Source organism: Hirsutella rhossiliensis (assembly GCF_020360975.1).
Source record: "Hirsutella rhossiliensis strain HR02 chromosome Unknown scaffold00001, whole genome shotgun sequence".
Taxonomy (NCBI): domain Eukaryota; kingdom Fungi; phylum Ascomycota; class Sordariomycetes; order Hypocreales; family Ophiocordycipitaceae; genus Hirsutella; species Hirsutella rhossiliensis.
Genome location: NW_025408667.1, coordinates 4,326,396 through 4,351,153, shown reverse-complemented (window position 1 = coordinate 4,351,153; position 24,758 = coordinate 4,326,396). Strand labels below are relative to the sequence as shown.

The following is a 24,758-nucleotide window of genomic DNA, read 5'->3' as shown; positions in this document are numbered from 1 at the left end:
AGTCGGATCAGCCTTTGCTATTCTCAAATACAGCTAGGTGGGTGAAGATGCAATCATGGAGCAGAAAATTGAGGCTGTCGGAGCGTGGCCCTCCGCGCGAAACCGCCGTCTGAGCTAGGACATGACGAAACCAACAAGCTTGATACTTGGGCTGCCGAGTACGGCGGTATTCTAAAGAATATTTCGCCAACGGAGCACAAACGCAAGGAATCTCGCGCCTCTCTCTGTAAGCCCCCTTCAATAAGTCTCAGGGTTGGAAGGCTTTAAGAGATTGCCAATTCGAACCACCAGCAACCAGAATTTAATGCTAAGTAGCCAGAGGAAGAAGACGAGTCTCTTTCCCCTACTTCTAACCCTTTAAACGTAAGCCGGACAGCGGCGCCGTGGACGGAATCGCGCCCGGGTGATGGTGGAAAACCAGGACAACGCAGCAATTGGGCCCAGTGACGAAGCCCAATATGGAAACCTGGCCATCTGTGCTCTTCCATCAGGCCTATCCGTACATACGAAAAAACTGCCCTAGCCCCAGTCATTATAGGTAAGGGCGCACCGGCCGACCTAATAAATTCCTCTGACTTATCCGAGACCAGCTTTTGACACAGACCGCGGCCGCGATGCGATTAGGGGCGCTAGTGACCTGGTATTTACGACGAATCTGGAAGGGAGTTCCGCAACAGTGCCCCAGCTGGGTGATGAAATACCACCGTAAATCGGCTCATGTATCGCCACTAGAACTATAAGGCAGCTACTTTTTAGAGCTGGCGTTTTGGACTTACCTTGCGTTATAGATTCTCTTCAAGGTGTCCAAACAGGCTTCTCACGCTCGTGGTAATATGACGAGGTTTTTTCAAGGGCAATTGATTTACGGCGTCTTCATTTGTCACCCAATTGGCCTCGACCTCTGATGGCAAGCACCGAAACGGCCGTCAGCCGACGTATGGCAATCATTCCTCGCAGGTGCTTCGTAATAATACCCTCTACTTTCCTTTAGCTGTGTCTTTGCTTTTCATCTCCCTCTAATCTCGGCTACCCTAATTAATGGCTGGTCGTGCTGGTAACCTGATCTGACGCAATTAGCGACACAAGCCAGAGATCTTTGGGACATTTATCGAAAGGGGGCTGAATGAAACTACAAACTAGAGGATTCTCCGTCAAGGCTAGGTAATACTCGTTCGAGGTGGCAAGTGAGATGAGAAGGAATTTTACTTATGTCTCAGCTGTTGAGAGAGGAATTGGTAACCCAGCGGGCTGTTAAGCAGCATAGCTCACAAACGCTACGATACTAGACACGGCTACCTAGTGCAGTTCGATGAAATGCATCGACTCTCTTGTGCAGCCAGCGACTAGTCCAGCCCATCGCGTGCACTCGTTCCGTCGCTTCGTGTGAATTTCTATAAATAATATTGGCCTTGTTTTCTAAGCGGTTGGCAAGTATATAAAGCGAAGCTCGCTCCATTAGATTCTCTCTTTTAATCTCCATCCAACTCATCCAATCGCATCAGTCCAGTCTACTGTGCCATTCTAGCCACTAAGAGAGGTTTTCAGCGACAGGACGCTTCAATCACCCCATATAACGATCAAGATGAAGTACAGCATGGTAGCCGTCGCCTTCGCGACTCTCGCAACCGCCTTTAACCAGGTTGACGCGACTGGCCAGCATGTCAAGAAGACTGATGACGAATACCGGCCCGGCGGTCCTGGCGGTTTCCGCCCCGGATACCCCCGCATCCCTCCTGGTGGTCAAGCCCCCGGAGCCCCTGGCGGTCATGGCCCGGGCAAGCACCATGAACACCCTGACCACCCAGAGCACCCAGAACACCCAGAGCACCCCGAGCACCCTGAGCACGGCGGTCACGGGCATGGTGGTCACAAACATGGCGGTCACGGACATGGTGGTCACGGTCACGGTCCCGGATTCCCTGGCGGTGAGGGCCCTGGCGGCGACGGTCCCGGAGGCCCAGGACGGCCCGGCAAGCACCACGGACATCACGGTCATGGTGGACACGGACATGGCGGTCACGGTCACGGATCCCCTGGTGGCGACGGTCCTGGCGGCCATGGTCCCGGATACACTGGTGGTGAGGGCCCTGGCGGCGACGGTCCCGGAACTCCGGGCGGCCACGGCGGGCACCATGGAAATGGCGGCCACGGCGAGCACCATGGACATGGCGGCCACGGCGAGCATCATGGACATGGCGGCCATGGCGAGCACCCGGGACACGGCGAGCACCCGGGACACGGCGAGCACCCCGGCCACGGCGAGCACCCCGGCCACGGCGAGCACCCGGGACACGGCGAGCACCCCGGCCACGGCGAGCACCCGGGACACGGCGAGCACCCCGGCCACGGCGAGCACCCGGGACACGGCGAGCACCCGGGACACGGCGAGCACCCGGGACACGGCGAGCACCCCGGACACGGCGAGCACCCGGGACACGGCGAGCACCCCGGACACGGCGAGCACCCCGGACACGGCGAGCACCCCGGACACGGCGAGCACCCGGGCCACCCCGGAAAACCCAAGTACCCTGCACATGGCGAGACTGGTGGCGACCAGGGTGGTGAGGGCTATAAGGAACGCCGCAGTTACTAAAAGTGTTTTCACTGCTATGTCGTTGCGAGTTATTCGTAAGCCCGAGGTGGGATGGATAGCCGGAGCGGGATACGCTTCTTAGTTTTGCAAAGCGCCTTTTAGCAACGTTGTATTGTTATAATAGTTATGGGTTATGTGCTAGATGCTAGGTGAGAAATCAATTGATATCACTCGCTACCTTGAATGGATCGTTATAGATCGAGCAGCCTTTATCGTCGTCGATCGCTTAAATGGATTGATGCTAGTGCCTAGTCTCCCTGTATAGTAAGCAGTCCTGTCTACCCCTAGTCAACTTGCCCCTTGGTTCGATCGCTTCACCCCTCCCGCACGAGGCCTAAAGAGATGTAGATATTGGTGTATGTACTGAACGCCAGTAGCGGGTTGTATTTTAGAGACAGTATGTAATAAAATTAGAAGAAACCGGTAAGGAGCTTTTGCTACCTTTGGACTTGCCCCTTTCATGCCTACTACCCTTCTCTCTTCGCGAGACCTATCTGTCCTTTTACCCTTAAGCAATTAGTAAAAAAAATCAATTAACAAGTCTATAGGAGACCCTCCGGTTACTAAAAATACAAAGCGACAGTCTTACCTATCTATATTTAAATAGGTTATAAACAGGCTTGGAAATCGATCGTACAATCGATTTGATCGAATCGATTAATCGAATCGATTTCGATTTCGATCGATCGATTAGAAGTCCTGCTCGATCGATATCGTATCGATCCAACCTCCAATCGATCGATTTGATCGTCGTTCGCCATGTCCATACAAGGTGTCCAGGGTAGGCTGCGTAGGTTGGATGCGTGACGATGCTGCCGCCCGACGCGTCTGCCAAACACCCTGGCAAACGACCGGGGGTCCCAGGCAGCCAGTCATATCTATCTTGTTGCCGCGCGTCGCGTGTCGACAAAAGTAAATTGATCTCTCCGTCTCTTGCGTTTGCAAGTCCTCCCGTTCAACGGAATCAGTACGCGTCGCAACCAGGAATTATTTCGGGCCTCAGCCTGTCCGAGTAGACTTCATACAGATTCGACCTTATCAGCCTCGCACCCTTCGATTTGACCTCGCCCACATTGTTTACGGACGTTTCCCACCATGGACGCGCTTGATGAGGACATAGAGATCGCCTCCTCCACGCCGCCGCCTTCCGAGCCGACAACCAGTTCAGCATCAACTAAATATGCACCCATGGGGTTTCAGATTATGAAGCTTGGACGACTGATAAATTTGGGCGGTTCCCGGCTTCACGATTTGCCACGACCCTTCTCGAGAACGGACGTGGTGGTGGCAATTCGGATTCAGAATGAAGGACAACAGGTCACGGCCCCACAAGATCGTATGGATCTGCGAGAGATGCTTCCTCCGGGACAGGCCGAAGACAGCACATTACGTCTTCATCGCTTCGACTGGGGGAAGCGTCGTCCGACATCTGAGGAAGGAGCACAAAGTCGTGGTTTGTGCCACCTCTCCGTACCCCATCTCCACGTCGTTCGATCATGCCCGCTAACTTGTCAGCCACCTTCTAGACAACGTGCAGGCTCAGTTACCGGGAGTGGAGGTGCAGAACGGAACCTGCTTGATATGCTTCGCGCCGATCCGACGAATCTCGAGATCAGACTCTTCTCAGCAATCTGCATACGTTATTCGATCCGAAGATGAATCAACTGCTCCTGCTCGACTGGCTTACATATCATAACCTCCTTTAATGTCGTAAACTCTGAGCGCTTCAGACGACTCCTTCTCTACAACAACCCGGCTCTCCAGGAAGGCCAGATACCAACTGGCAAAACGCTTGTGAATCTGCTACTAGATGAGTATAATCGCGCTCTTGGTCCGCTTTGCGAGCTGCTTCAAAGAGCGAGAAGTATGATTCATTTTACCTTTGATGGCTGGACTTCCCGACAAAACACATCATTCCTCGGTATCAACGCCCACTTTATCGACCAAGATTGGAACCAATGGGGAATCCTCTTGGCTTTGCCGGCTCTCGCGAAACGCCATACTGGAGCAGCGCTTGCAGATGAAGTTGCAGATACAATATGCGCGTTTGGTCTTGAAGACAGGTATAGAACCACAGTCAACACTTCTTGGGTCCGTTAGCTGACAATCTTGACTGTTATCCGGCGTCAGAATCGGGTACTACACGCTTGACAACGCTACGAATAATGATACGGCTGTGGAAGCGCTTGCCGCTGAGTTCGATTTCGACAGGGAAGAGCGTCGCATCCGCTGCGCCCTCATTTTCTGAACCTGGCCGTCAGGGCTATGATGTACGGCAGCAAAGGGATAATTTCAACGAGTTGCTTGCTCATTGGGGCGATAAGGACTTTGTGGCTGAAGAGGAAGAGCAGCGCCAGTTGTCCGACGCTATCAATGAGCTGGCGACCGACGACGACTTCTGTGTGCCGAGCATGGAAGAAGGATTCGAGGTTGAAACAGTCCCAGAAGGCAGTCAGGATCAGGACGTACTGCCCGACATCATCAATGGCGAAGAAGTGGACAAGTACCGCAAGTTTGGGCCATTTGGCAAACTTCACAATATTGGCATTGCTCTTCGAACGAGCAGTCAACTTCTCGAGGTCTTTTACGAAGCTCAACGGCAAACCGCTCCTACTGAACCTATTCTTACGTGGGTTCAAAACGTCTGCACTCGCTGGCAATCCGATGAGGCGATGGCCTCACGCGCTCTGCTGAAGCGTACGGCTTTGAACAGGATGTTTTCCATCATCGAGGAACGATGGCTTGGCAAAGGCGGCAAAGAACAGGACAAACCAGCGATACTGAAAGAACAACTTTCCCTTGAAGAATGGAAGGTCGTTGTTGCGGTTCAGAAGATCCTTCAGCCATTCAAGATCGCCTCGAAGCAACTCCAGGGCGAGGGTATTGCTGGTAAACGCTCCACGTCAGGAGGGTTCGATGAGTACTTCCGGTGGTAGAGATGCTCTTGACCACCTCGAACTAGCAGTTCAGGAGTTATAATCGAAGAGAACGAAGATCAGACCATGAAAGAGGTTCACCTGTTCAATGACATGGACGCAAGAACTCGCAGGGTTTTGAAGATTTACATCAAGCTCGGATGGAAGAAGCTGAACGACTACTATAGCAAGCTGACCTCAACCGCATATGTAGCGGCAGTGGTGTTCCACCCCTGCAAGAAGTGGCGCGCTCTGGAACGGCTTTGGAGCCAACTCCCGTCTCGTCAGACGTCGGAGTGGGAAAGAACATATGCGAGAAGCTTAGCGACAGTCTGGAAAGAGAGGTACAAGAACATGGCTCATCGGCAATCCTGCGATGGTGTTTCAGCGGATACGACTAATAGTGGCCTTGACTATATTGAGCGTCGATTGGCGTTTAGTCGATCATTGGCTTGCCCTGAGCCTCGAGGGCGGCAAATTAAAGGACCAAAGCAGTCAACCGCCTTGCAAGAACAGGACGAGCTTGATCAGTACCTATCAGAGCCGCCGGTGGAAAATATCGCATACAAAACGGACCCAATCGCTTGGTGGAAGGACGTTGGTGTTGCGCGGTTTCCTCGGCTGTCTTATATGGCTGTTGACTACCTTACCATCGCGTCGTCTTCAGCAGGAACGGAAAGAGATTTTAGCAGCTGTGGGAGGATGATAACACCACTGAGATCTCGCCTACGACGCCATATTGTGGCGATGGCGCAGTGTCTTCGTTCCTGGAGTAAAGCTGGCATCTATCAGCCGACACTTCCTCTTGGTCTGCTTGAAGGGGACAATTGGAGGCAAGTTCTTCAACTGATGGGCAAGATCACCCTAGATAGGGATGATTTTTAGTATTGATCGATTCGATCGTCGATCGATTCGAATCAAACAGCGATCGATCGATATCGATCGATTGAAGGTGACGATCGATAAAATTCGATCGATCAGGCTCGAAAATCGATCTATAAGATCGATTTCCAACTCTGGTTATAAAGCTTCTATTAGCAAAAAGTCCCTCAAAACGGAAAACAACTACACCTAGCTCAGTCGCCAGCGAGAAATAGTAAGCACAAGGAACTAGGGTGAAAGGAGAGCTGTAGTCAGGATAGGTATTACGGCTTAAGTCAGCGCATCCAAGACCGTTGGAGGGAATATTGCTAGCTCTGCTCTTGCTGCTGGTGACTTTGGTGAACAAGTCGACACTCAGGGCAGCATCTGCTGGCACGGAGAAAGCCTGCTTGAATTTTGGAGGCACAATAAAGCGCATAAAGCTCCCGATCTTAGTTGTATTCATCCCCAGCTGGCACGCTTTTCATAACGCTGGCTGAGTTCTATTTCCTGAGATCAATGCGAGCAGCCGTGACAGTATTCGGGCCGTCCCTTCTAAGCGTATTGTCATGGATGGTCTAAATGGTACCATTTTTGCTTCAGCGAAGGGCTTGTCACGGGCTGTGCCCGGCTGGTGGACCCGGTTGTACCGGGTCCGGTGGGTCGTGCTCCGGTGGCAACACCGGCCCCGCTCCGCGGACCCAGAAGCTGCGAGAACATTCCGAGAAGGGCAATATAAGCTCGCACTCGAGGCTACGCCTCGAGTTCAGCTTCTTTCCTCCTTAGCTCTAGATAGACAACATCTAGGCACCTGCTTGTTGAATAAACTCCGGGCCAGCCTTTCACATATCTAGAGCTCCTTCTAAATACCGCAAGCTGCAGACTGCTCGTCAGGATGGACCAGCAGAGTGAGAGCCCAAGTCTCCAGCAGCAATGGATTGACCAACGCATTCAAGAAGCGGTCAATGCGACTCTCAGCCCTCTACAGGACCAACTTTCCTTGCTGATGGAGCAACTCGGGCGAGCGCAGCCGCAGAGCGCCGACTTGCAATCGCCGCCAGTGGCACGAGGATTGGGCGAGAGCACGCCTGGCTTGGGCACGCCCTCCCAAAACCTGCGGTACTGGAATGCGGAAACCGTTGCCCAACCCACCCAAGTATGACGGCTCACGGAAGAGCTACTCCTCCTGGGCCAGGCAGATGCGAGACAAGCTGGACCTTGATGCACACTACTACAGTGGAAATCGCGAACTTTGGTACCTCATCAACTCATGTTTGGACGAGCGACCACAGCAAGTGGTCGCTACCTTTACGCCGCGGGAGGCCCTGGGGTAGCTACGACCCCAAGAGTTCATGCGATACCTCGACCGAACCTACCAGGACAGCAACATCCAATCCCGCGCTGCTGCCACGCTGAGAACTATGCGGCAGCGCGAAGACCAACCTCTCGCGTCCTTCCTTCCCGATTCGAACAGGCATTAGCTGAAGCCGGGGAGCAGACTGGCCGGACAGTGCAAAGATCGTATTTCTAGAGAACGCAATAAATGCACGCCTCCAAGAGAGTTTGGTCACAGCCGTCCTACCCGACGACTACCAGGGATGGCTTGCGAGAGTTCAGGAAATTGCGGGCAGATTGAGAGACTGAAACCCGGTAGGCAGCCGACGTCGACTGAGCGGACGCCTCAACAGCTACCAAGGCAACGACCCAAGGAGGAACCGGAGGACCCCGACGGAGATGTTAAGATGACGGACATCAACCGTATTGGCCACGAGTCGAAGGGTCGTCGACATGTCGATAAGAAGCCGAAGGATGAGCGCCGCTGCTATCGCTGTGGTCGGACGGATCATCTTATCGTGGACTGCCCAGCCCAGGTGGTCTTTCCTGGCGAAGGGAAGCAACAGCGACCTAAAGCTGCGCGCATGAAGAAGCCCGATGCCGCAGATGATTCGGAATCAACCGCAGCATCCAGTGAGGACGAGTCGGCGGAAAAGACTAGCCCCGGGCGAAAGCGGGCGCCGGGGCCTGCAAAGGCAGACATCCGGGACTGGGAAGCGTTCAAGCCACGAATGAATAGTCGGACTGTATTAGTCAACGCGCGGGTAAACCGAGGCTATCGAATACGCGCCCTTGTCGACTGTGGATGTGACTGCTATGCCGTGATCGACGAAGCCCTTGTTCGGAAGCTGCGGATACCCTTCGTCGACTCGAAACCACGAGAAATTGGGGGATTCTCAGAGTCAGCGAAGAGTGTCATATCCCCAGGGTTCGTGGCTGTTGTGGTCGAGACAGCTGGATTTGACGAACGTGTCTTTGCATACGTGATCCCAAGCCTGGGCCAGGACATGTTCCTCGGCCGGCCTTGGATGGAGAGAAATCACGTCGTGTACGATGCTGCCAAGCAGCGAATGTACCATGGGAGGGCAGGTGTGACGATACGCCTCATTGGGCAGGAAGAGCCCGCCAAGATACGCGCGATTCGAAGCGCAAGACTCGTGTCGGCAGCCGTATTCACGGCGGAGTGTCGACGCGCAAAGAGACGCAAGAAGTGCAACGCGATCTCGATTCATGCAATCAGTTTGTCGGATATAGAGAGGGCGCTTCAGCCGAAGCCGCCAGTCGATCCGAGCGAGAAGGTCCCGGCAGAAGTGCTGAAAGAATTCCGCGACCTATTCTCACCAGGAGAGGCAATGAAGCTGCCGCCACATCGACCGGTGTGGATCATGAAGTCAACCTGCAGCCTGACAAGAACGGCAACGAGCCACCCCTTCCGTGGGGCCCACTCTACAACATGTCACGAGAAGAGCTGTTGGTCTTGCGAAAGACCCTGAAAGACCTGCTGGACAGAGGATTCATCCGAGCGAGTAGCTCAGCGGCTGCCGCGCCGGTGCTGTTCGTGCGGAAGCCGAATGGAGGGCTGCGATTTTGTTGCGACTACCGAGCGCTGAATGCAATCACCAAGCGCGACCGATACCCACTGCCCTCATCGCGGAGACCCTGCAGAATCTGGCCAAGGCTAAGTGGTTCACCAAGTTGGACGTGGTGGCCGCTTTCCATAAGATCCGCATGGCTCCGGGACATGAGGGAAAGACTGCATTTCGCACGAGGTTTGGGCTCTACGAGTGGCTCGTGTGCCCTTTCGGCCTGAGCGGCGCCCCGGCATCATTCCAACGATACATGAACAGTGTATTGCGCGAATGGCTGGACGACTTTGTCACAGCGTACCTGGATGATGTACTGATCTACTCGAGCGGTTCGAAGGCGGATCATGAGGCTAAGGTGCGACGAGTTCTCCAAGCACTCGCCGACGCTGGGCTGCACCTAGACCCAGCGAAGTGCGAGTTTTCGGTACAAGAGGTCAAATACCTTGGGTTCATCGTCAACGCAGGAAAGGAATCGCCTGCGACCCCGAAAGCAGCGCGCCATCCGCGAATGGGAGGCCCTGACCACGGTGAAGGGTGTCAGAAGCTTTCTGGGCTTCGCCAACTATTACCGGATCTTCATCCCCGACTATGCCAAGATCACGCAGTCTCTGGATGCCCTGCTTAAGAAAGGAACTGCCTTTCATTGGGGACGAGCGGAGAACGAGGCGTTTCAGGAGCTGAAGCGACGATTTTGCGAGTCACCGGTGCTCAAGCAGTGGGACCCGAGCCTCCTGACCTTTTGGAGACGGATTGCTCAGGCTACGCATTGGGAGGCGTCCTGTCGCAGGAAGGCCCAGATGGACGTCGACACGCATGCGCCTTCTTCTCGAAGCGACTTTCGCCAGCGGAGTACAACTATCCCATTCACGACAAGGAGATGCTTGCCATCATGAGATGTCTCGACAACTGGAACGCCGAACTTAGGAGCTGCGGCCCATTTACAATCCTTACCGATCACCGCAACCTGGAGTATTTCATGACACGCCAGAAGCTCACGGAACGGCAGAGCCGTTGGGCAGCCGAATTGTCCCAGTTCGACTTCAAGCTCGAGTATCGACCGGGAAGCGAGGCTGTCGTGCCTGATGCGTTGTCCCGCCGTGAACAAGACAAGCCACAGGGCATTGACGACGAGCGGGAACAAGGAAGAATGATACAGTTGATACCGGATAGTGCCATTCCATCATCGACAAGAGCATGTATCAACGCGATGAGTTCTGACTGTTCAGAGGCATCCACCCTGCCGAAGATGAAGGTCTTCGAGGTAGCGGACCTGCAGCAACTCTGGGACGAAACGGTGGCGAAGGACTCGATATTCCGGGCAGCCTATAAGGCAGTCCGCGATCGCGAGCGTGCCTTCCCGCCCTCGCTGGGCCTGAAGATCCAGATTTCAGAATGTGCGATCGACGCAGGCAAAAGGCTGACATTCAGAGACCGTATTTGGGTGCCGGGTGGATCCGGAGAGGAGGGTAACCAGGAGGAAGCTGAGAAAGACCAGTTGAGAACCCGCATTGTGCAGCAGTCGCATGACTCTGTTGCGACCGGTCATCCCGGCAAGGAAGGTACGCTGGCTATTGTGGCTCGGCGATTCTACTGGCCTGGGCAGTCCCAGCTGGTTCGCCGGTACGTAGCCAATTGCGACACCTGCGGCAGAGCACACATCTGGCGCCAGTCGAAAGGGGATTTTCAAGCCTCTGCCGATTCCAGATCGACCCCGAAGCCATTTGTCCATGGACTTCATCACAGATCTGCCGCCTACTGGACCGAGCAAGGCAAGGTACCTGTGGGTGATTGTGGACAGACTGACAAAGGCTGTGACCTCGAGGTGATGGACAACATGGAAGCTGAGCCGTGTGCAAACCGTTTTCCAGTGTCATTACCGATTTCACGGAATGCCACGGTCCATCGTCAGCGACCGCGGAGCAACTGGCTAAGTAGGTTCTGGAAGAGGTTCTGCCGTCTTGCAGGTGTCACGCAGAAATTGAGCACGGCCTATCATCCTCAGACGGACGGAGGGCCAGAGAGAATGAACCAGGAGATCGAGGCCTACCTGAGAGCCTACGTGTCGTACGTGCAGGACGACTGGGAGAACTGCCCTGCCGCGCAGCTGGCACTCAACAATCGTGAATCCGCAGCGACCAAGATCAGCCCTTTTTCGCTGAGCATGGTTACCACGTCGATCCCATCAGCGTCGAGGAATCGGAAGAGCCACCGAGGCATAGAGAGGAAAGCAGAGCTGATAGCCTACTCAGTCGCCTGCAGGAGGTCAATGAGTACATGCAAGCAGTGATGGCCTCCTCACAGCAACAACAAGAAGAGGCTGCCAACGCAAAGCGACAGCCTGCGGAGCGATTTGAAGTTGGTGACAAGGTGTGGCTCTCGATGGCAAACTACAGATCGCCACGACCGTGCAAGAAGCTCGACTGGCTGCATCACAAGTACACAGTCACGAAGGTAATTAGTTCGCACGTTGTTGAGCTCGATGTTCGTGGCTCAATTTACCCGCGATTTCATGTTGACCTTTGCGGCGGGCGCATCAAGATCCGGCTCCTGGCCAAAGGTAGATGACGCACAGCCACCACCGGTACAAGATGAGTCCGGCACGGATCTGTGGATGTCGACGAGATCCTCTGCGCGAGATGGAAGAAGCGCGGACGAGGGGAATTCAGGCAAGCACTAGTGCGATGGACGGGCTACGCAGAGCCGACTTGGGAGCCAGTTGAGTGGTTGCAAGGAACAATTGCGATGAAGGCATTCGAGGACAAGTACGGGCCAATCAAGACCAATGATGGCCCTAGGAGAGGTACGAGACGCTGGCAGGAACGCAAGAACCCCGCAGACGCCGACCTGGTCGGAGGGGACAAGGGGGTAATGTCACGGGCTGTGCCCGGCTGGTGGACCCGGTTGTACCGGGTCCGGTGGGTCGTGCTCCGGTGGCAACACCGGCCGCCCGCGGACCCAGAAGCTGCGAGAACATTCCGAGAAGGGCAATATAAGCTCGCACTCGAGGCTACGCCTCGAGTTCAGCTTCTTTTCCTCCTTAGCTCTAGATAGACAACATCTAGGCACCTGCTTGTTGAATAAACTCCGGGCCAGCCTTTCACAGGGCTGTTCAGTTTGGTGGAGGAGTTGAAGGATAAGGTGGCTTTCTTTCACCTCATTTGCTCCTTTATGATTCCACGGGCTAAGGGTAGAAAAGAGAAAACGATGAGTGAGAAGCCGGCTATTTAAGCTTAAGATAGTAGCGAAGTGTCAGGACAAGAAAGGGCCTATAATACGCGTTAGTAACACCTCTATTGGGGGTGCCCTCATTTGCATAGTGTAGCGGGTATTTTACTAGCTTGACACGAAGCTACTTCTACCACAATGATGAAAGTAAAGTGGAGGTCACGGGACTGAGCACGGGACTGGTCTCGTGCAGAAGCGTTCAAGACTCGAGAGGCACAGAGAGTTGATTATCAAATCACCCCGAAAAGAGCCACGTCATCAGGATTCAGGAGCTTCTTCGTAGTAAACGCACAGTTTGGCGCACCCGCTCGAGTCCTCGACCCTCGTGCTATTGTCCCATGAGGGAGGCCGCAGAACCGCTATTCTGACGGAATGCCGGAACCGGAGGCGCAATTCCCTCTGGCCCCCCCCGAGTCCTTGGCCTGACAGGGTTCCTATTCGCCAGAGCCTGGCAGGTGAGACAGCAAGATGGTGCTCTGTCTCGGGGGGGGGAAACAGCACAAGAGACCCCCGAGACAGGAATGAAAGCGGGCTGGCTGACAAGGGCCAGAAGGACCAAGGCCAGTAAAGGGTGCGCGCGCGACGTGACAGCCGTGGCATGTGCCCGTTTCCGTGGCTTGCGCCCAGCTGACCTCGCGTCGGCCGACGCCCCTCAGAATAATCATGCCCCTGCTTTCGGCCGTAAGGACTGGGAACGGCCCCCATGCGAGCCCCTGTAGAGTCACCTGCCCTCGCTGTTGTGCTGTATTGACCCTGAGCATATATAACAGGCGGGACGTGGATTTTCTTACCGGGCCGTGCAGGCTGCTATTCCTCGTTGACTCCACGACCCCAGGCTTGCGATTTCGCCTGTATCTTTCCCTGGACAAGGCTCTCTTGGGGCGAAGAGACAGAGACACTTGAATCGCAACAAGAAGCAATGGGCCTGGCCATGGCTCCGGCCGCCGTCCTTGCCCTTGCGGTGCGTGTCTGCGCCGCCGCCGCCGCCCTCGCAAATCCCGTCTTCAGCCAGGGCATCGAGACGCGGGCCGAACTCCGCTCGCCGGGGTACTACCCGGCGCCGTACGGCGGATGGGCCGACGACTGGGTTGAGAGCTATGCCAAGGCGCGCAAGCTGGTCGACGCCATGACGCTGGCCGAGAAGACCAACATTACCAGTGGCACAGGCATATTCATGGGTGCGTTCTTACCTTGCCAAACAGATGGCGTCTATTCGTGCTTCAAGTTGTACAAGAACTTATATCTTGTATAAGCCATCAGGCTCTCCCCCCCCCCCCAAATTATCCCTTTGGTTGATTGCTCACCACATGGCACATCTCACTCACTGCAGAGCTCCTCCGCTGACTGTTGAATTTCTCAGGGTAAGTGTATTCTTAAGACGTCGTCATCGGGAAATTCCTCTCGTCCGCCCAATCCCCGTACACGCCTGCTCTTCGCCCTTTTGCCACACGTATTGAAGCCAGCCGTCGACGTTCTTAACGTAACACATCACCAGTCGATGCACCGGCAACACGGGCTCAGTCCCCCGCCTCGGCTTCCCGCAGCTGTGCCTCAACGACGGGCAAAACGGCGTGCGCCAGGCCGACCACGTCACCGTTTTCCCCGATGCCATCACCGCCGGCGCCACCTTTGACAAGCAGCTCCTGCGCCGGCGCGCCGAGGCCATCGGCGACGAGGCCCGCACCAAGGGCGTCAATGTCTGGCTCGGCCCCACGGTCGGCCCCATGGGCCGTAAGCCAAAGGGTGGCCGCAACTGGGAGGGCTTCGGCGCCGATCCCGTCCTGCAGGCCGTCGGCGCCCGCGAGACGATCCGCGGCGTGCAGTCGCGCGGCGTTATTGCCACGATCAAGCATTTCATAGGAAATGAGCAGGAGATGTATCGCATGTACAATCCTATTCAGCGTGCCTATAGCTCCAACATTGGCAAGTCTTGCTTTTCTCTCTGCTTGATGTCTGCCCTGTCGAGGACCAGGCAAATGTACATATACACATGCTGCAACCGGCTGCTAATACCAGTGGACCTTTTGTTTCAAAACTGAAATAGACGACAGAGTCTTGCACGAGCTCTACATGTGGCCCTTTGCCGAGGGCATACGAGCCGGAGTCGGCTCCGTCATGATGGCATACAACGCGGTAACGTGCCCCAACCCCTGGCCCACCCCGGAGGACGATGGATTTGCCGTAGTCCAAGAAAGAATCCACGGCGGAATCCTCCATGGCCCTAATGCCACCGTGGGCCCTGGATATCTCAAAATACCCCTTCTTCTCAGGGGGCTGACAGTTCTCCACACAGGTCAACGGCTCGGCGTCCAGCCAAAATGCGCTCCTCATCAACGGCCTTGTCAAGGATGAGCTCGGCCTACAAGGCTTCGTCATGACCGACTGGCTCGGACACATGTCGGGCGTGGCTTCGGCCCTGGCCGGCCTCGACATGGACATGCCCGGCGACACGCAGGTGCCGCTGGTGGGCGCCTCGTACTGGATGGGCGAGCTGACGCGCGCCGTCCTGAACGGGTCCGTGCCCGTGGACCGGCTCAACGACATGGCAACGCGCATCGTGGCCGCGTGGTACCGCATGGGCCAGGACCAGCCGAGCCGCTTCCCGGCTACGAACTTTGACACCAACACGCGCCACCGAGAGGGCCTCTTGTATCCCGGAGCTTGGCCTGACTCGCCCATCGGCGTGGTCAATCACTTTGTCCCCGCCCAGGCCGACCACGACGTGGTTGCCCGAAACGTCGCCCGCGATGCCATCACCCTGCTCAAGAATGAGGGCGGACTGCTGCCCTTGTCCCCCGTGGCCCAGGCCTTGCGCGTCTTCGGCACCGGCGCCCAGGCCAACCCGGACGGCCCCAACGCCTGTGCGGACCGCAACTGTAACAAGGGCACTCTCGGCCAGGGCTGGGGTTCCGGCACCGTCGACTACATGTATCTCGACGACCCCATCTCGGCCCTCCGGTCCCGGGCGCGCAACGTCGTCTTCCACAACTCGGATTTGTTCCCGCCGGTCGTCGACGAGCCCGGCAAGGACGACGTCGCCATTGTCTTCGTCACCTCCGACGCCGGCGAGAACACGTACATTGTCGAAGGAAACCACGGCGACCGCGATGCCTCGGGCCTCTACGTGTGGCACGGCGGGGACCGGCTCGTGCAAGAGGCCGCCAAGCGGTACAACAACGTCGTTGTCGTCATCCACACCGTCGGACCCGTGCTGCTCGAGCGATGGGTCGATCTGCCCTCAGTCAAGTCGGTCCTCATCGCTCACCTGCCGGGCCAAGAAGCTGGCCGCTCGCTGACCGACGTCCTCTTCGGCGACGTCTCGCCCAGCGGCCATCTCCCGTACTCCATCACTCGCCGCGAGGAGGACCTGCCGTGGAGCGTCACCGACCTCGTCGGCTGGGCCGGCCTGAAGCAGCCCCAGGATCCGTACTCGGAGGGCCTCTATATCGACTACCGCTACCTCAATAAGAAGGGCATCAAGTCGCGCTACGCCTTTGGCCACGGCCTGAGCTACACCTCGTTTGCTTATACCAATGCCACTATCGCCATAGTGACGCCGCTCACGCCGACGCCGCCGCCAAGGGCTCCGAAGCGCGGCATCCTTGACTACTCGCAGTCCATGCCCGCGCCCGCCGAGGCCGTCCAGCCGTCTGGCTTCCATACGCACTGGCGCTACCTCTACTCGTGGCTCAGCAACTCGGCGGCCGAGTCGGCCGTCCGTGACGCCGCCACTCGCAAGTACCCGTACCCGGACGGCTACTCGACCGAGCAACGACCTGGGCCCCGCGCCGGCGGCGGCCAAGGCGGCAACCCGGCGCTCTGGGACGTGGCATACAAGCTGTCCGTCCGCGTCACCAACATTGGCACTCGCCGATCCGGCAAGGCCTCGGTGCAAGCGTACCTGCAGTTCCCGGACAAGACGGGCTACGAGATGCCCGTGATCCAGCTGCGCGACTTTGAGAAGACCAAGCAGCTCGCGCCGGGGGAGAGCACGACGGTTGAGCTGAGCCTCACGCGCAAGGACGTGAGCGTCTGGGACGTACGATTGCAGGACTGGGTGGTGCCGGCTGTCGACGGCGCGTACAGGGTGTGGCTGGGAGCCGCGAGCGATGACTTGACGACCGTGTGCCGCGTTGACGGGTTGGTGTGCAATGACGGTGTCAAAGGGCCCGTGTGATTCATTGAACACTGAAGTCAGGGGATGGAGTGATTGCGGAAGGAGTTGCACTGTACGGGTATATATTTGACGAGCGTAAATATCAGGAAACCCATATCATAGCTGGAGAGGTCTTCTGGTCCGAGGCCGGACTTGGTGTTTCACATGGCGATTTGTTCCAGGAGCAGACCAGGGCCGATGATGAATGAGATTCGTCCTGGCCGCCCGGTTTGACAGTAGTGTACAAGATATAGCATGATCGCCAAAGAGCCGGGCATTGTGGCCAGCCGTGGCTCAACGCGCACTCGCCTGTGACGGCAAAACTCGTGATTTCGAAGCTCGCCCCGCTTGCTCCTTTCATCAAAGCCGCTCCGCGACAAGAGCAGCGTACAGCCTCTCCTACCACCCGAGCTGGCGGCGGCCCTTCAACTTCCTCCTCAGCAAGATCCTACGCCCCGTCTTGGAGCGCATGCGGTGGAGAAAGCCGTGCCGCCGCTTCTGGATGAGGCGCGTGTGGCCATTCATGGTGTTGCGCGGGCCGAAGCGCAGCTGCAGGCCGCTCAAGGCCGGGTGCGACGAGACGGCGCTCGAGGGAACGATGTCGGAGGGAGCGGCGGCGGCGGCGGCAGGCGTAGGCGCGAAGCCGGTGTTGGCGAGGACAAAGGGGCTGGTGCCGGCGCGTTGGCGGAAGGGAGAGAGGGCCGGGCGGAGAGGCGAAAGAGTGGAAAAGGTCCTTGGTGAATGGTTAGCGATTGCGTCCATTTGAAAGACTGCAGGGGGGCCAGCGCCGGAGTCTGTACCTCGAGGGGGAGGAGAGCGGCTTGCTGAGGAGCGGCCTGGCAAGGCGCGTAGTGAGGAGCTGCATCTTAAGAGATGGAAAACAGCCAGCTGGCTGTCGACGGCGAGGGAGACGAGGAGAGGCCCGCTTCGTGTCGGCGGCGTTGGTGGATGGTGGATGGAGGAGGTTGAGGTGAAGCCGCGCCCCAAATTTTGCCGCCAATTGCCCGGCTGGCCCCACCTGACGATATAGTGGATCCATCTACAAGTGTCGAAGGAACCCCTGAAACTAAGTTACTCTGATAGCAGATATTCTTGGTTTTTGCATAACGATGGATATCTGAAATACTGCTTAATGCCTAGATGGTTGTAGAATGTCTGCCGAGTTACCAAAATCCCAATCTAAAACACGTTTGCATACATTAACTACTACCTCGGAGTCAAGTTAACAATCTGTGTATATCTATAGTTGGAACTTTTGCCCATTGGATAGCAGTGAAGCTTTGAATCTCATGTAACGCCTACGAGCCATGCTTCGGCCCGCAATTCCTTAGCGGGTTGCAGGGCCTGGTACAGGTGCCTCTCGTATCACATTGAGGTCGGGCTTGCCTCTGCCACCAATTTTGAGAAACACTCTCGACGGCACTCTGGGCACGAGTTTATCAACAGCGGAAGGGAAGTCCCGGTGACAACGACGGAGAGGATCAAGTACGGTGAGACAGCACGGGCACGGGCAGCCAATGTGAAGCAGGAAGGGAGGCCTATCAGGAGGCGGCTGGCGGGGCCTGAACGGTTCCGGCCGTGGCCCCGCGCTCAGGCATGGATGGATGCGAGGCGGCGATCTGTTCTTTTTGCCTCTAGCGGCGACGGAATCTTTGGGTCGACATGACCGAGACGACAGATCATTTTGGTTGCTAGAGCTTCACAATACCACGGCATCACCAGAGCAACAGTCAAAGGGGTTCGAGTGGGTACCGACAACCTTCTCACTCGAGCCTCGCTGGACCACCGAAATCGACTCCGAGTCGATCAAGAGGGTCATCGAGGCCACCTCAGCGACACGCTGTATCCAGTTGAATTCTTGGCTCAAGGAGCGCTCAACAAAATCTACACAGTCCGCAAAGGTGGCAGAACTCTTATCATGCGGGTGTCGCTGCCGGTTAACCCGAAGTGGAAGATAGCTAGTGAAGTTGCCACCATAGAATAGATTTACCAGAACACCGCTCTTCCGGTACCAAGGGTCCTTGACTATTAAAGAAATCAAGATAATGGTCTTAGGTTCGAGTGGATTCTTATAACGAAGATGCCGGGCACAATATTGTCTAAGGCCTAGAGATCAATCGACATAGAGGCAAAATAGAAAATCGTCGACTACCTCGAACTATATGCGCCCGCTTTGTCCAAGAACTAACTACGTAGCATTAGCAATATCTTCTTAGATCCTAGTAATAAGTCTTATAGTAAGCCTAAGTTTACTATAGTAAGAAGGATTATTTCGATGCATTTTTAGGGGGGGGCCGCTTATAATAAAGCGTTCTACGAGGGCTATTTCGATTAAGCGAAGACTAGATCGCAACGTGGTTATCTCTTAACGAGCACGAATGCAAAACGATATTAGCCAATACGCAAGACGAGGACGACCTTAAGGATGCGCAGAGGATACTAGAAATCATCTAAAGGCTCTAAAGTATCCTCGATAATATCTTTCCCGAAAGCAGCGCGTACCTCGAGCCTTTAATGCTCTATTATAACGACTTATCTTAGCATAATATTCTGGTAGACGAAAGCGGTACGTTAACTGGGGTTTTAGATTAGGAATACGTGTTAGCGGTTCCCTTATAGAAAGCGTGCTCTTATCCTTCGTTCTTAGTCGGTCTAAATCGGACTATGGTGCCCGATCGGGGGAGGTATCGATATAATGATATTAGCGATCCTAGAAGTCTGTATTAGGAGTATCTGATAGAGCATGAGCTGACTCTATTGCGCTGGTATTTTTTTGGAAGATTGCGACGTCTTTAGCCGCAGTAGGTTAAAATATTTAAACTAAGCCGTTTGCAAAAAGATTTCGACTTCGCGGTCGATAGTTGCGATGGCGAGTTCGTAGCACCGCGCATTAATAGGTAGATCAACGCGATAGTTGCAGGAGAGAAGGTGACGACTAGTTTATACGACCAAATATATGCATTTTAAATTTAGACTCGGAATAGATAAACTGGCTTGCCATTGAACCTCTTATACCAATGACAATAGATTGTGACTTAAGGCATGATAACGTCGGCGAAGAGCGCCGAAAGCTTTGACCCGCTACTCTCGACAGCATAAGAGATAGATATTTTACAAACCAAAGTCGAATTCGGAAGCCTCTTTCGATGCATTCCGGAGACAGTAGTGTGAAGGTATGGTCAGGGTGGTTTTCCATACATGGAAAGGCCTGCAATCGATAATCGGTATCGGCCCCACATTTATTGCAAGTATTGCAATACACCTTTCCATACTTGGTCCGTGCACGACGACAAAATGTCACTGAAGACACCTTCGACAAGATGGACAAATTCACACCATATGGTGAATTAAAAATACGAAGTAATTGATTGAGCTCAATGATAATGTCCAAAAAGAGAGGGTAGGCAAATCTTACGTGTTTTGTTCCAAGACGAGGAGGGAAATCAGACGGGGAATTTGCACGAATTCTCACGCCACGGTCACGCCACCGCCCCTTCCCTCTTCAAGACATTGTTCTTCACCCAATGCTTCAACCAATTCTCCCTTTTCAATTTGGTCCGCATCCAATTGTGCCCTTTCCCAGGAGATCGTACGACGAGCCCCTGAAAACACCTGTTCCGGCTCGTCGCTCATCGCTGGCATTGATAGGATGTCTATTGCCATTCGTGATAACTTCGGCCGTCGGTTCCTATGTCGCTCTTGAAGCCACCATGATAAAGCAGTTGTTGGCGCAATCTCATATGGATCACCTGAGATGTAATCTTCATACTCGTCTTGACTTGTAGGTCGAGCACAATTCTGCAGATTTCTTGAAATACGATCAAATGCATCAAGGCCATTGTCTTCTTCTTCGTCCAGTACATGATACGAAATTGTACCGTCGTTTGTATTTCGGTAAGAGTAGCAAAGGTCTTTGACCCGTTTGAAAGCAGTTTTATGCCACTTCTTCTAATTTGAGTGGATGTACGTCGTGCGATAGCTTGGATGAAGGACCAAAGAAGCGGCGTAATAGGGCGAATTCTCTTTATTGATAATTTCTTGGTCAAGGTAGCCTTTGAAGACACGGCCCAGATCCCACGCTTGCCCGTAGAGTTGATCAAATCCTTCGATGATGGACGGTTGAAGAGGAGATAAATTCTCTGCGACGTTGATGACATACTTTCTTGCCCTCAGGGTGTTTTCGAAAGCTGGCTGTGACAGAAGTACTGTAGGGATCATTCTGGGGACAATAAAGATAATATATGAGGCGGTTCCTGCCTTTGAACTCCGCTTCCCCTAACCCTTTTACTACCGGTACATTACTGCCAGATGAGCATGTTTTCATGATCCAAAAGCAGGTTTTCTCTTGTCTTGGGAGATATAGACGCGAATGAATCCGAAGCAATGGATTCAGAATCGAAGAAACATAACTAACACAGGCTCAGAATCCATTGTCGCCAGGTGATAATGGTATGCTGTGGGTTGGTGGTGAGGCTGATTTTGTGGATGTGCGGATTTGTAGCGGGGGTTCCAGGCCCACAGCCCCTGTAGGTAGCCCCCTGTAGGAACCCTTGTTAGTGGCGTGGTTCAGCCAATAGTATGGAAATACATGGATCCATATCCATACCTATTCCATGCCATTCATGGAAAGGGTATTTCCATATTTAGATATGGAAAACCACCCTGGGTATGGTAGCTATAACGTTACATCCCGTTTCCGTATAAGAGGCAGTTCACCTCGTAACACCATTCCCCCCCCCTTAACGTTTCGTTAGCGCACCTATTTACAGAGGGTCGTCCTGCAGGGGAGGGATATTGCAAGAGTTGCTCAGTTATTGACTAACTCTTGCTAGCTTATTACTTCCCGCGCTTATTTCTCAGTCTAAGGTTCACGTCAGGCATTAAAACGTGCGTCAAGGTGGCATTATATGAATTGCTGGTACCCTGAAATATAGTAGCCGGAGTTAGGTGCAGTCTCAAACCTGCTGCGAGCTGAAATGGCTCCAGACCAGAACGCGGAGAGAGCTTCGGAACTGACCTCGTGGATGACTGACGCTGTTACTGTGACCTTGGGGTTACCTCTTTCGACGGTTTCCGAGCCAAGCCGTTTGCTGCCGGAGATCCGGGTCGGTCCCACCCGGCTTCCAACTACATGTAATTATGCCGGGGAACGGAAGGCCAGAACTCGGCAACGAGCGAATTTGCCTACCTATTGAAAGGTGCAACGTCCGAGCCCGATGACAGAGCACAAGCAGGCGACAAGTCTGCAGGCCAAGTAACAGTCGACTACTTAGAAGAACTTTTATCTATACCGGCTCCCGGATGCCGCTAGTAACCAATATAGCCAGGAAAAGGGTGATGCTCTCAGGCCATATAAGATAATAGTAAACTTCAAAAAGCCTATTATTACTTCTACCGTCGACGCAGAAGTTTGGGTTAAGCGCTACCGAGTGTCCCTTGATGGGAAGGAATTAGGTCTAACCAGGGAAGAAGATGACTTCTCCGACGATACGAATGACGACCCAACGTATTACCCCAGACGCAGATTCTCCCGCAGATTCTTGCTGAACCTGGCAGGTGAGTTTGACCTCAAGCTGCGACAAAGCATAAGAACGAGGTACTGATATGATGAGCAAAGGTGAACATAAGCTTAGAATTAAGTGGCCTTAAGGATGGGGCACGTACAAGCAAAAAGATGGAGGGTGGTGGGGCTTTGGTTATGGTGCAATTCTCTTTGATGATCTTTGTGATGATGATTGCCGACAAGGCGGTGCCCAGGATTATGAGGAACATCTAACCCTTCCTCTACGTACAGTTAACAGACCAAGCTGCACTCTCTAGTTACCGTCGCCTCGTGGCATTGAGTTGGAACTTTTGGCCCAAGCCTTCTCTCCAGCGCCTTTCGCGAGCAATCATCTACCTACCGTAAATGGAGCCAAATGGCGCGTCAGTATCTAGGCAAAATCGTGCTTGGATTACATAGGTTCATCATCAAGAGCGTACACGTGGTCTGCCACAATGTCAGTGATTATCGATTTATAGTGTATTCCGCGACGTTGAGAACTGGGGACGGTTGAGATTTGGGCGGGGTCCTGGCTCACTGTGGCGAAGTACGTTATGGCCCATGGGTTATAACCTTATATAGTTACGGTACTCCATACGGAGTCTGTTCTACAGTCGCCCGTAGAAACTCTCCTGTCCTGTCCCCGACCGCGGCTGCCTTCTTCTCTTCCCCAATCCATCCTCTGCTTGGCTTCGCTACCAGGTCCTCCCTCCTTTTTGCTGGATTTTTTTCTCTGCATTCAGCCAAAGCGTTTCCGGGAGGACACTGCAGCGCCCACCTCTCGCCATGTATCAGAAGCGCCTCGCCTCGGGCTTCCTGGCCGCCCTCGCTGGCGTTGCCACGGCCGATTCCGATGTCACCCAGCTGACGCAAAAAACCTTCAAAGACTTCATGACCACAAACAAGGTTACGCTCGTCCTGGCCAAGTGTACGTCCAACGCCAAGTCTTTCTCGAACCCTTCTCCGTTCCCTGACCTGACTGACTTGCTCTCCTCTCAGTCTGTGCGCCCTGGTGTGGCCACTGCAAGGCGCTTGCCCAGGAATATGAGGAGGCCGCTACCTCTCTCAAGGCAAAGAACATTAAGCTTGTCAAGGTTGACTGCACCGAGGAGGCAGGTCTCTGCTCGGAACCAAGGTGTCGAGGGCTATCCTACTCTCAAGGTCTTCCAAGGCATCGACAACGTAATGCCCTACAACGGCCAGCGCAAAGCTGATGCGTAAGTTTTCCGCCGCCACGGCCGCCTAACATGCCATGACTGACCAACAGTTCGCAGCATCCACGCCTGTATGGTGAAACAATCTCTGCCCCCGTATCTCTCGTGAACAAGGACACCCTCGAGGACTTCAAGAACGGCGATAAGGTCGTCGTGGTTGCCTCTATTGCTGCCGATAACAAGGCATCAAACGAGACTTTCTCCGCCGTCGCTAATATACTCCGTGACGAATATATGTTTGGCGGCCTTAACGATGCTGCCGTCGCCGGGGCTGAGGGCGTCAAGTTCCCTTCTATTGTTCTATATAAGTCCTTTGACGAGGGCAAGAATAAGTTTCAGGAAAAATTTGAGGTAGAGGCTATCGACACCTTTATTAAGGTCTCTGTTATACCCCTAGTCGGCGAGGTTGGCCCTAAGACCTACTCCTACTACATGTCTGCCGGCCTCCCTCTGGCTTACATCTTCGCCGAGACCGAGGAAGAGCGTTATAGTCTGGCCAAGGCCCTCCAGCCCGTCGCCAAGAAGTATAGGGGTAAGGTTAACTTTATTACTATAGACACTAAGGAGTTTGGTGCCTATGCCAGCAAATTAATGCTTAAGTCCGATAAGTTCCCTTGCTTTGCCACTTAGGATACTATTAATAATAATAAGTTCCTCTTTACCTAAGAAAAGGAGGTCAACTACGATAACATTGCCAAGTTCGTTGGGGAATTTATTGCCGGCAAGATCGAGCCGAGTATAAAGTCGGAACCTATCCCTAAGAAGCAGGATAGTCCCTTTAGTGTCGTCGTCGCCTATAACTACGAAAAGGTCATCCTCGATAAGAATAAGGCTGTCCTAATCGAGGTTTACGCTCCCTAGTGCGGTCACTGCAAGGCCCTGGCCCCTAAGTATGAACAGCTTGGCGCCATGTACGCCAAGAGCGAGTTCAGGGATAAAGTCGTTATCGCCAAGGTCGACGCTACCGCCAACGACGTCCCCGACGACGTTAGCGGCTTCCCTACCCTCAAGATATACCCCGCTGGCGGCAAGGACTCCCCCATCACCTACAGCTCTTCGCGAAATATCGAGGATCTTCTTAAAATTTATCAAGGAGAATGGCAAGAATAAGGCCGGCGTGTCCGTCGCGGAAAGGGGCACCGGGGAGACTGCTCCTGCTACCACCGTGGAGAAGAAGAAAGAAGAGCAGGAAGAGAAGAAGGACAAGGCCGAGGAGGCGGATCACGACGAACCGTAAGCTGGATGATGGCTGTGCCGACGACAAGGCAAAAAACCATGTCACGTTATGATGATTCGACGGGCGCCCACTTTCGACTGATTTGACTATCTGG

The 24,758-nt window shown here is 54.3% G+C and overlaps 5 protein-coding genes across 5 annotated transcripts; 4 read left to right on the top strand and 1 right to left on the bottom strand.

The window, feature by feature from the left end:
- Positions 1-4,613: 4,613 nt before the first annotated feature.
- Positions 4,614-5,909, top strand: HRG_00563 (Ribonuclease H-like protein; the record flags this gene model as incomplete). The annotated part of the gene is made up of 5 exons (XM_044859034.1): positions 4,614-4,656; positions 4,724-5,249; positions 5,307-5,504; positions 5,559-5,718; positions 5,778-5,909. The coding sequence occupies 5 exons, from the start codon at positions 4,614-4,616 to the stop codon at positions 5,907-5,909; spliced, it is 1,059 nt and encodes a 352-aa protein (XP_044725434.1).
- Positions 5,910-9,157: 3,248 nt separating this feature from the next.
- Positions 9,158-11,116, top strand: HRG_00562 (reverse transcriptase (RNA-dependent DNA polymerase) domain-containing protein; the record flags this gene model as incomplete). The annotated part of the gene is made up of 6 exons (XM_044859033.1): positions 9,158-9,174; positions 9,240-9,262; positions 9,329-9,714; positions 9,785-10,070; positions 10,136-10,910; positions 10,960-11,116. The coding sequence occupies 6 exons, from the start codon at positions 9,158-9,160 to the stop codon at positions 11,114-11,116; spliced, it is 1,644 nt and encodes a 547-aa protein (XP_044725433.1).
- Positions 11,117-13,434: 2,318 nt separating this feature from the next.
- HRG_00561 (fibronectin type III-like domain-containing protein) lies at positions 13,435-16,692 on the top strand (the record flags this gene model as incomplete). Its single annotated transcript, XM_044859032.1, has 5 exons — positions 13,435-13,697; positions 14,011-14,438; positions 14,560-14,648; positions 14,809-16,512; positions 16,567-16,692. The coding sequence occupies 5 exons, from the start codon at positions 13,435-13,437 to the stop codon at positions 16,690-16,692; spliced, it is 2,610 nt and encodes an 869-aa protein (XP_044725432.1).
- A 378-nt stretch (positions 16,693-17,070) lies between these two features.
- Positions 17,071-17,536, bottom strand: HRG_00560 (ribosomal protein l34 domain-containing protein; the record flags this gene model as incomplete). The annotated part of the gene is made up of 2 exons (XM_044859031.1): positions 17,071-17,404; positions 17,472-17,536. The coding sequence occupies 2 exons, from the start codon at positions 17,534-17,536 to the stop codon at positions 17,071-17,073; spliced, it is 399 nt and encodes a 132-aa protein (XP_044725431.1).
- Positions 17,537-22,999: 5,463 nt separating this feature from the next.
- On the top strand, positions 23,000-24,537 carry HRG_00559 (thioredoxin domain-containing protein; the record flags this gene model as incomplete). Its single annotated transcript, XM_044859030.1, has 6 exons — positions 23,000-23,141; positions 23,213-23,329; positions 23,385-23,430; positions 23,488-23,503; positions 23,563-23,964; positions 24,289-24,537. The coding sequence occupies 6 exons, from the start codon at positions 23,000-23,002 to the stop codon at positions 24,535-24,537; spliced, it is 972 nt and encodes a 323-aa protein (XP_044725430.1).
- Between the last annotated feature and the right edge of the window lie 221 nt (positions 24,538-24,758).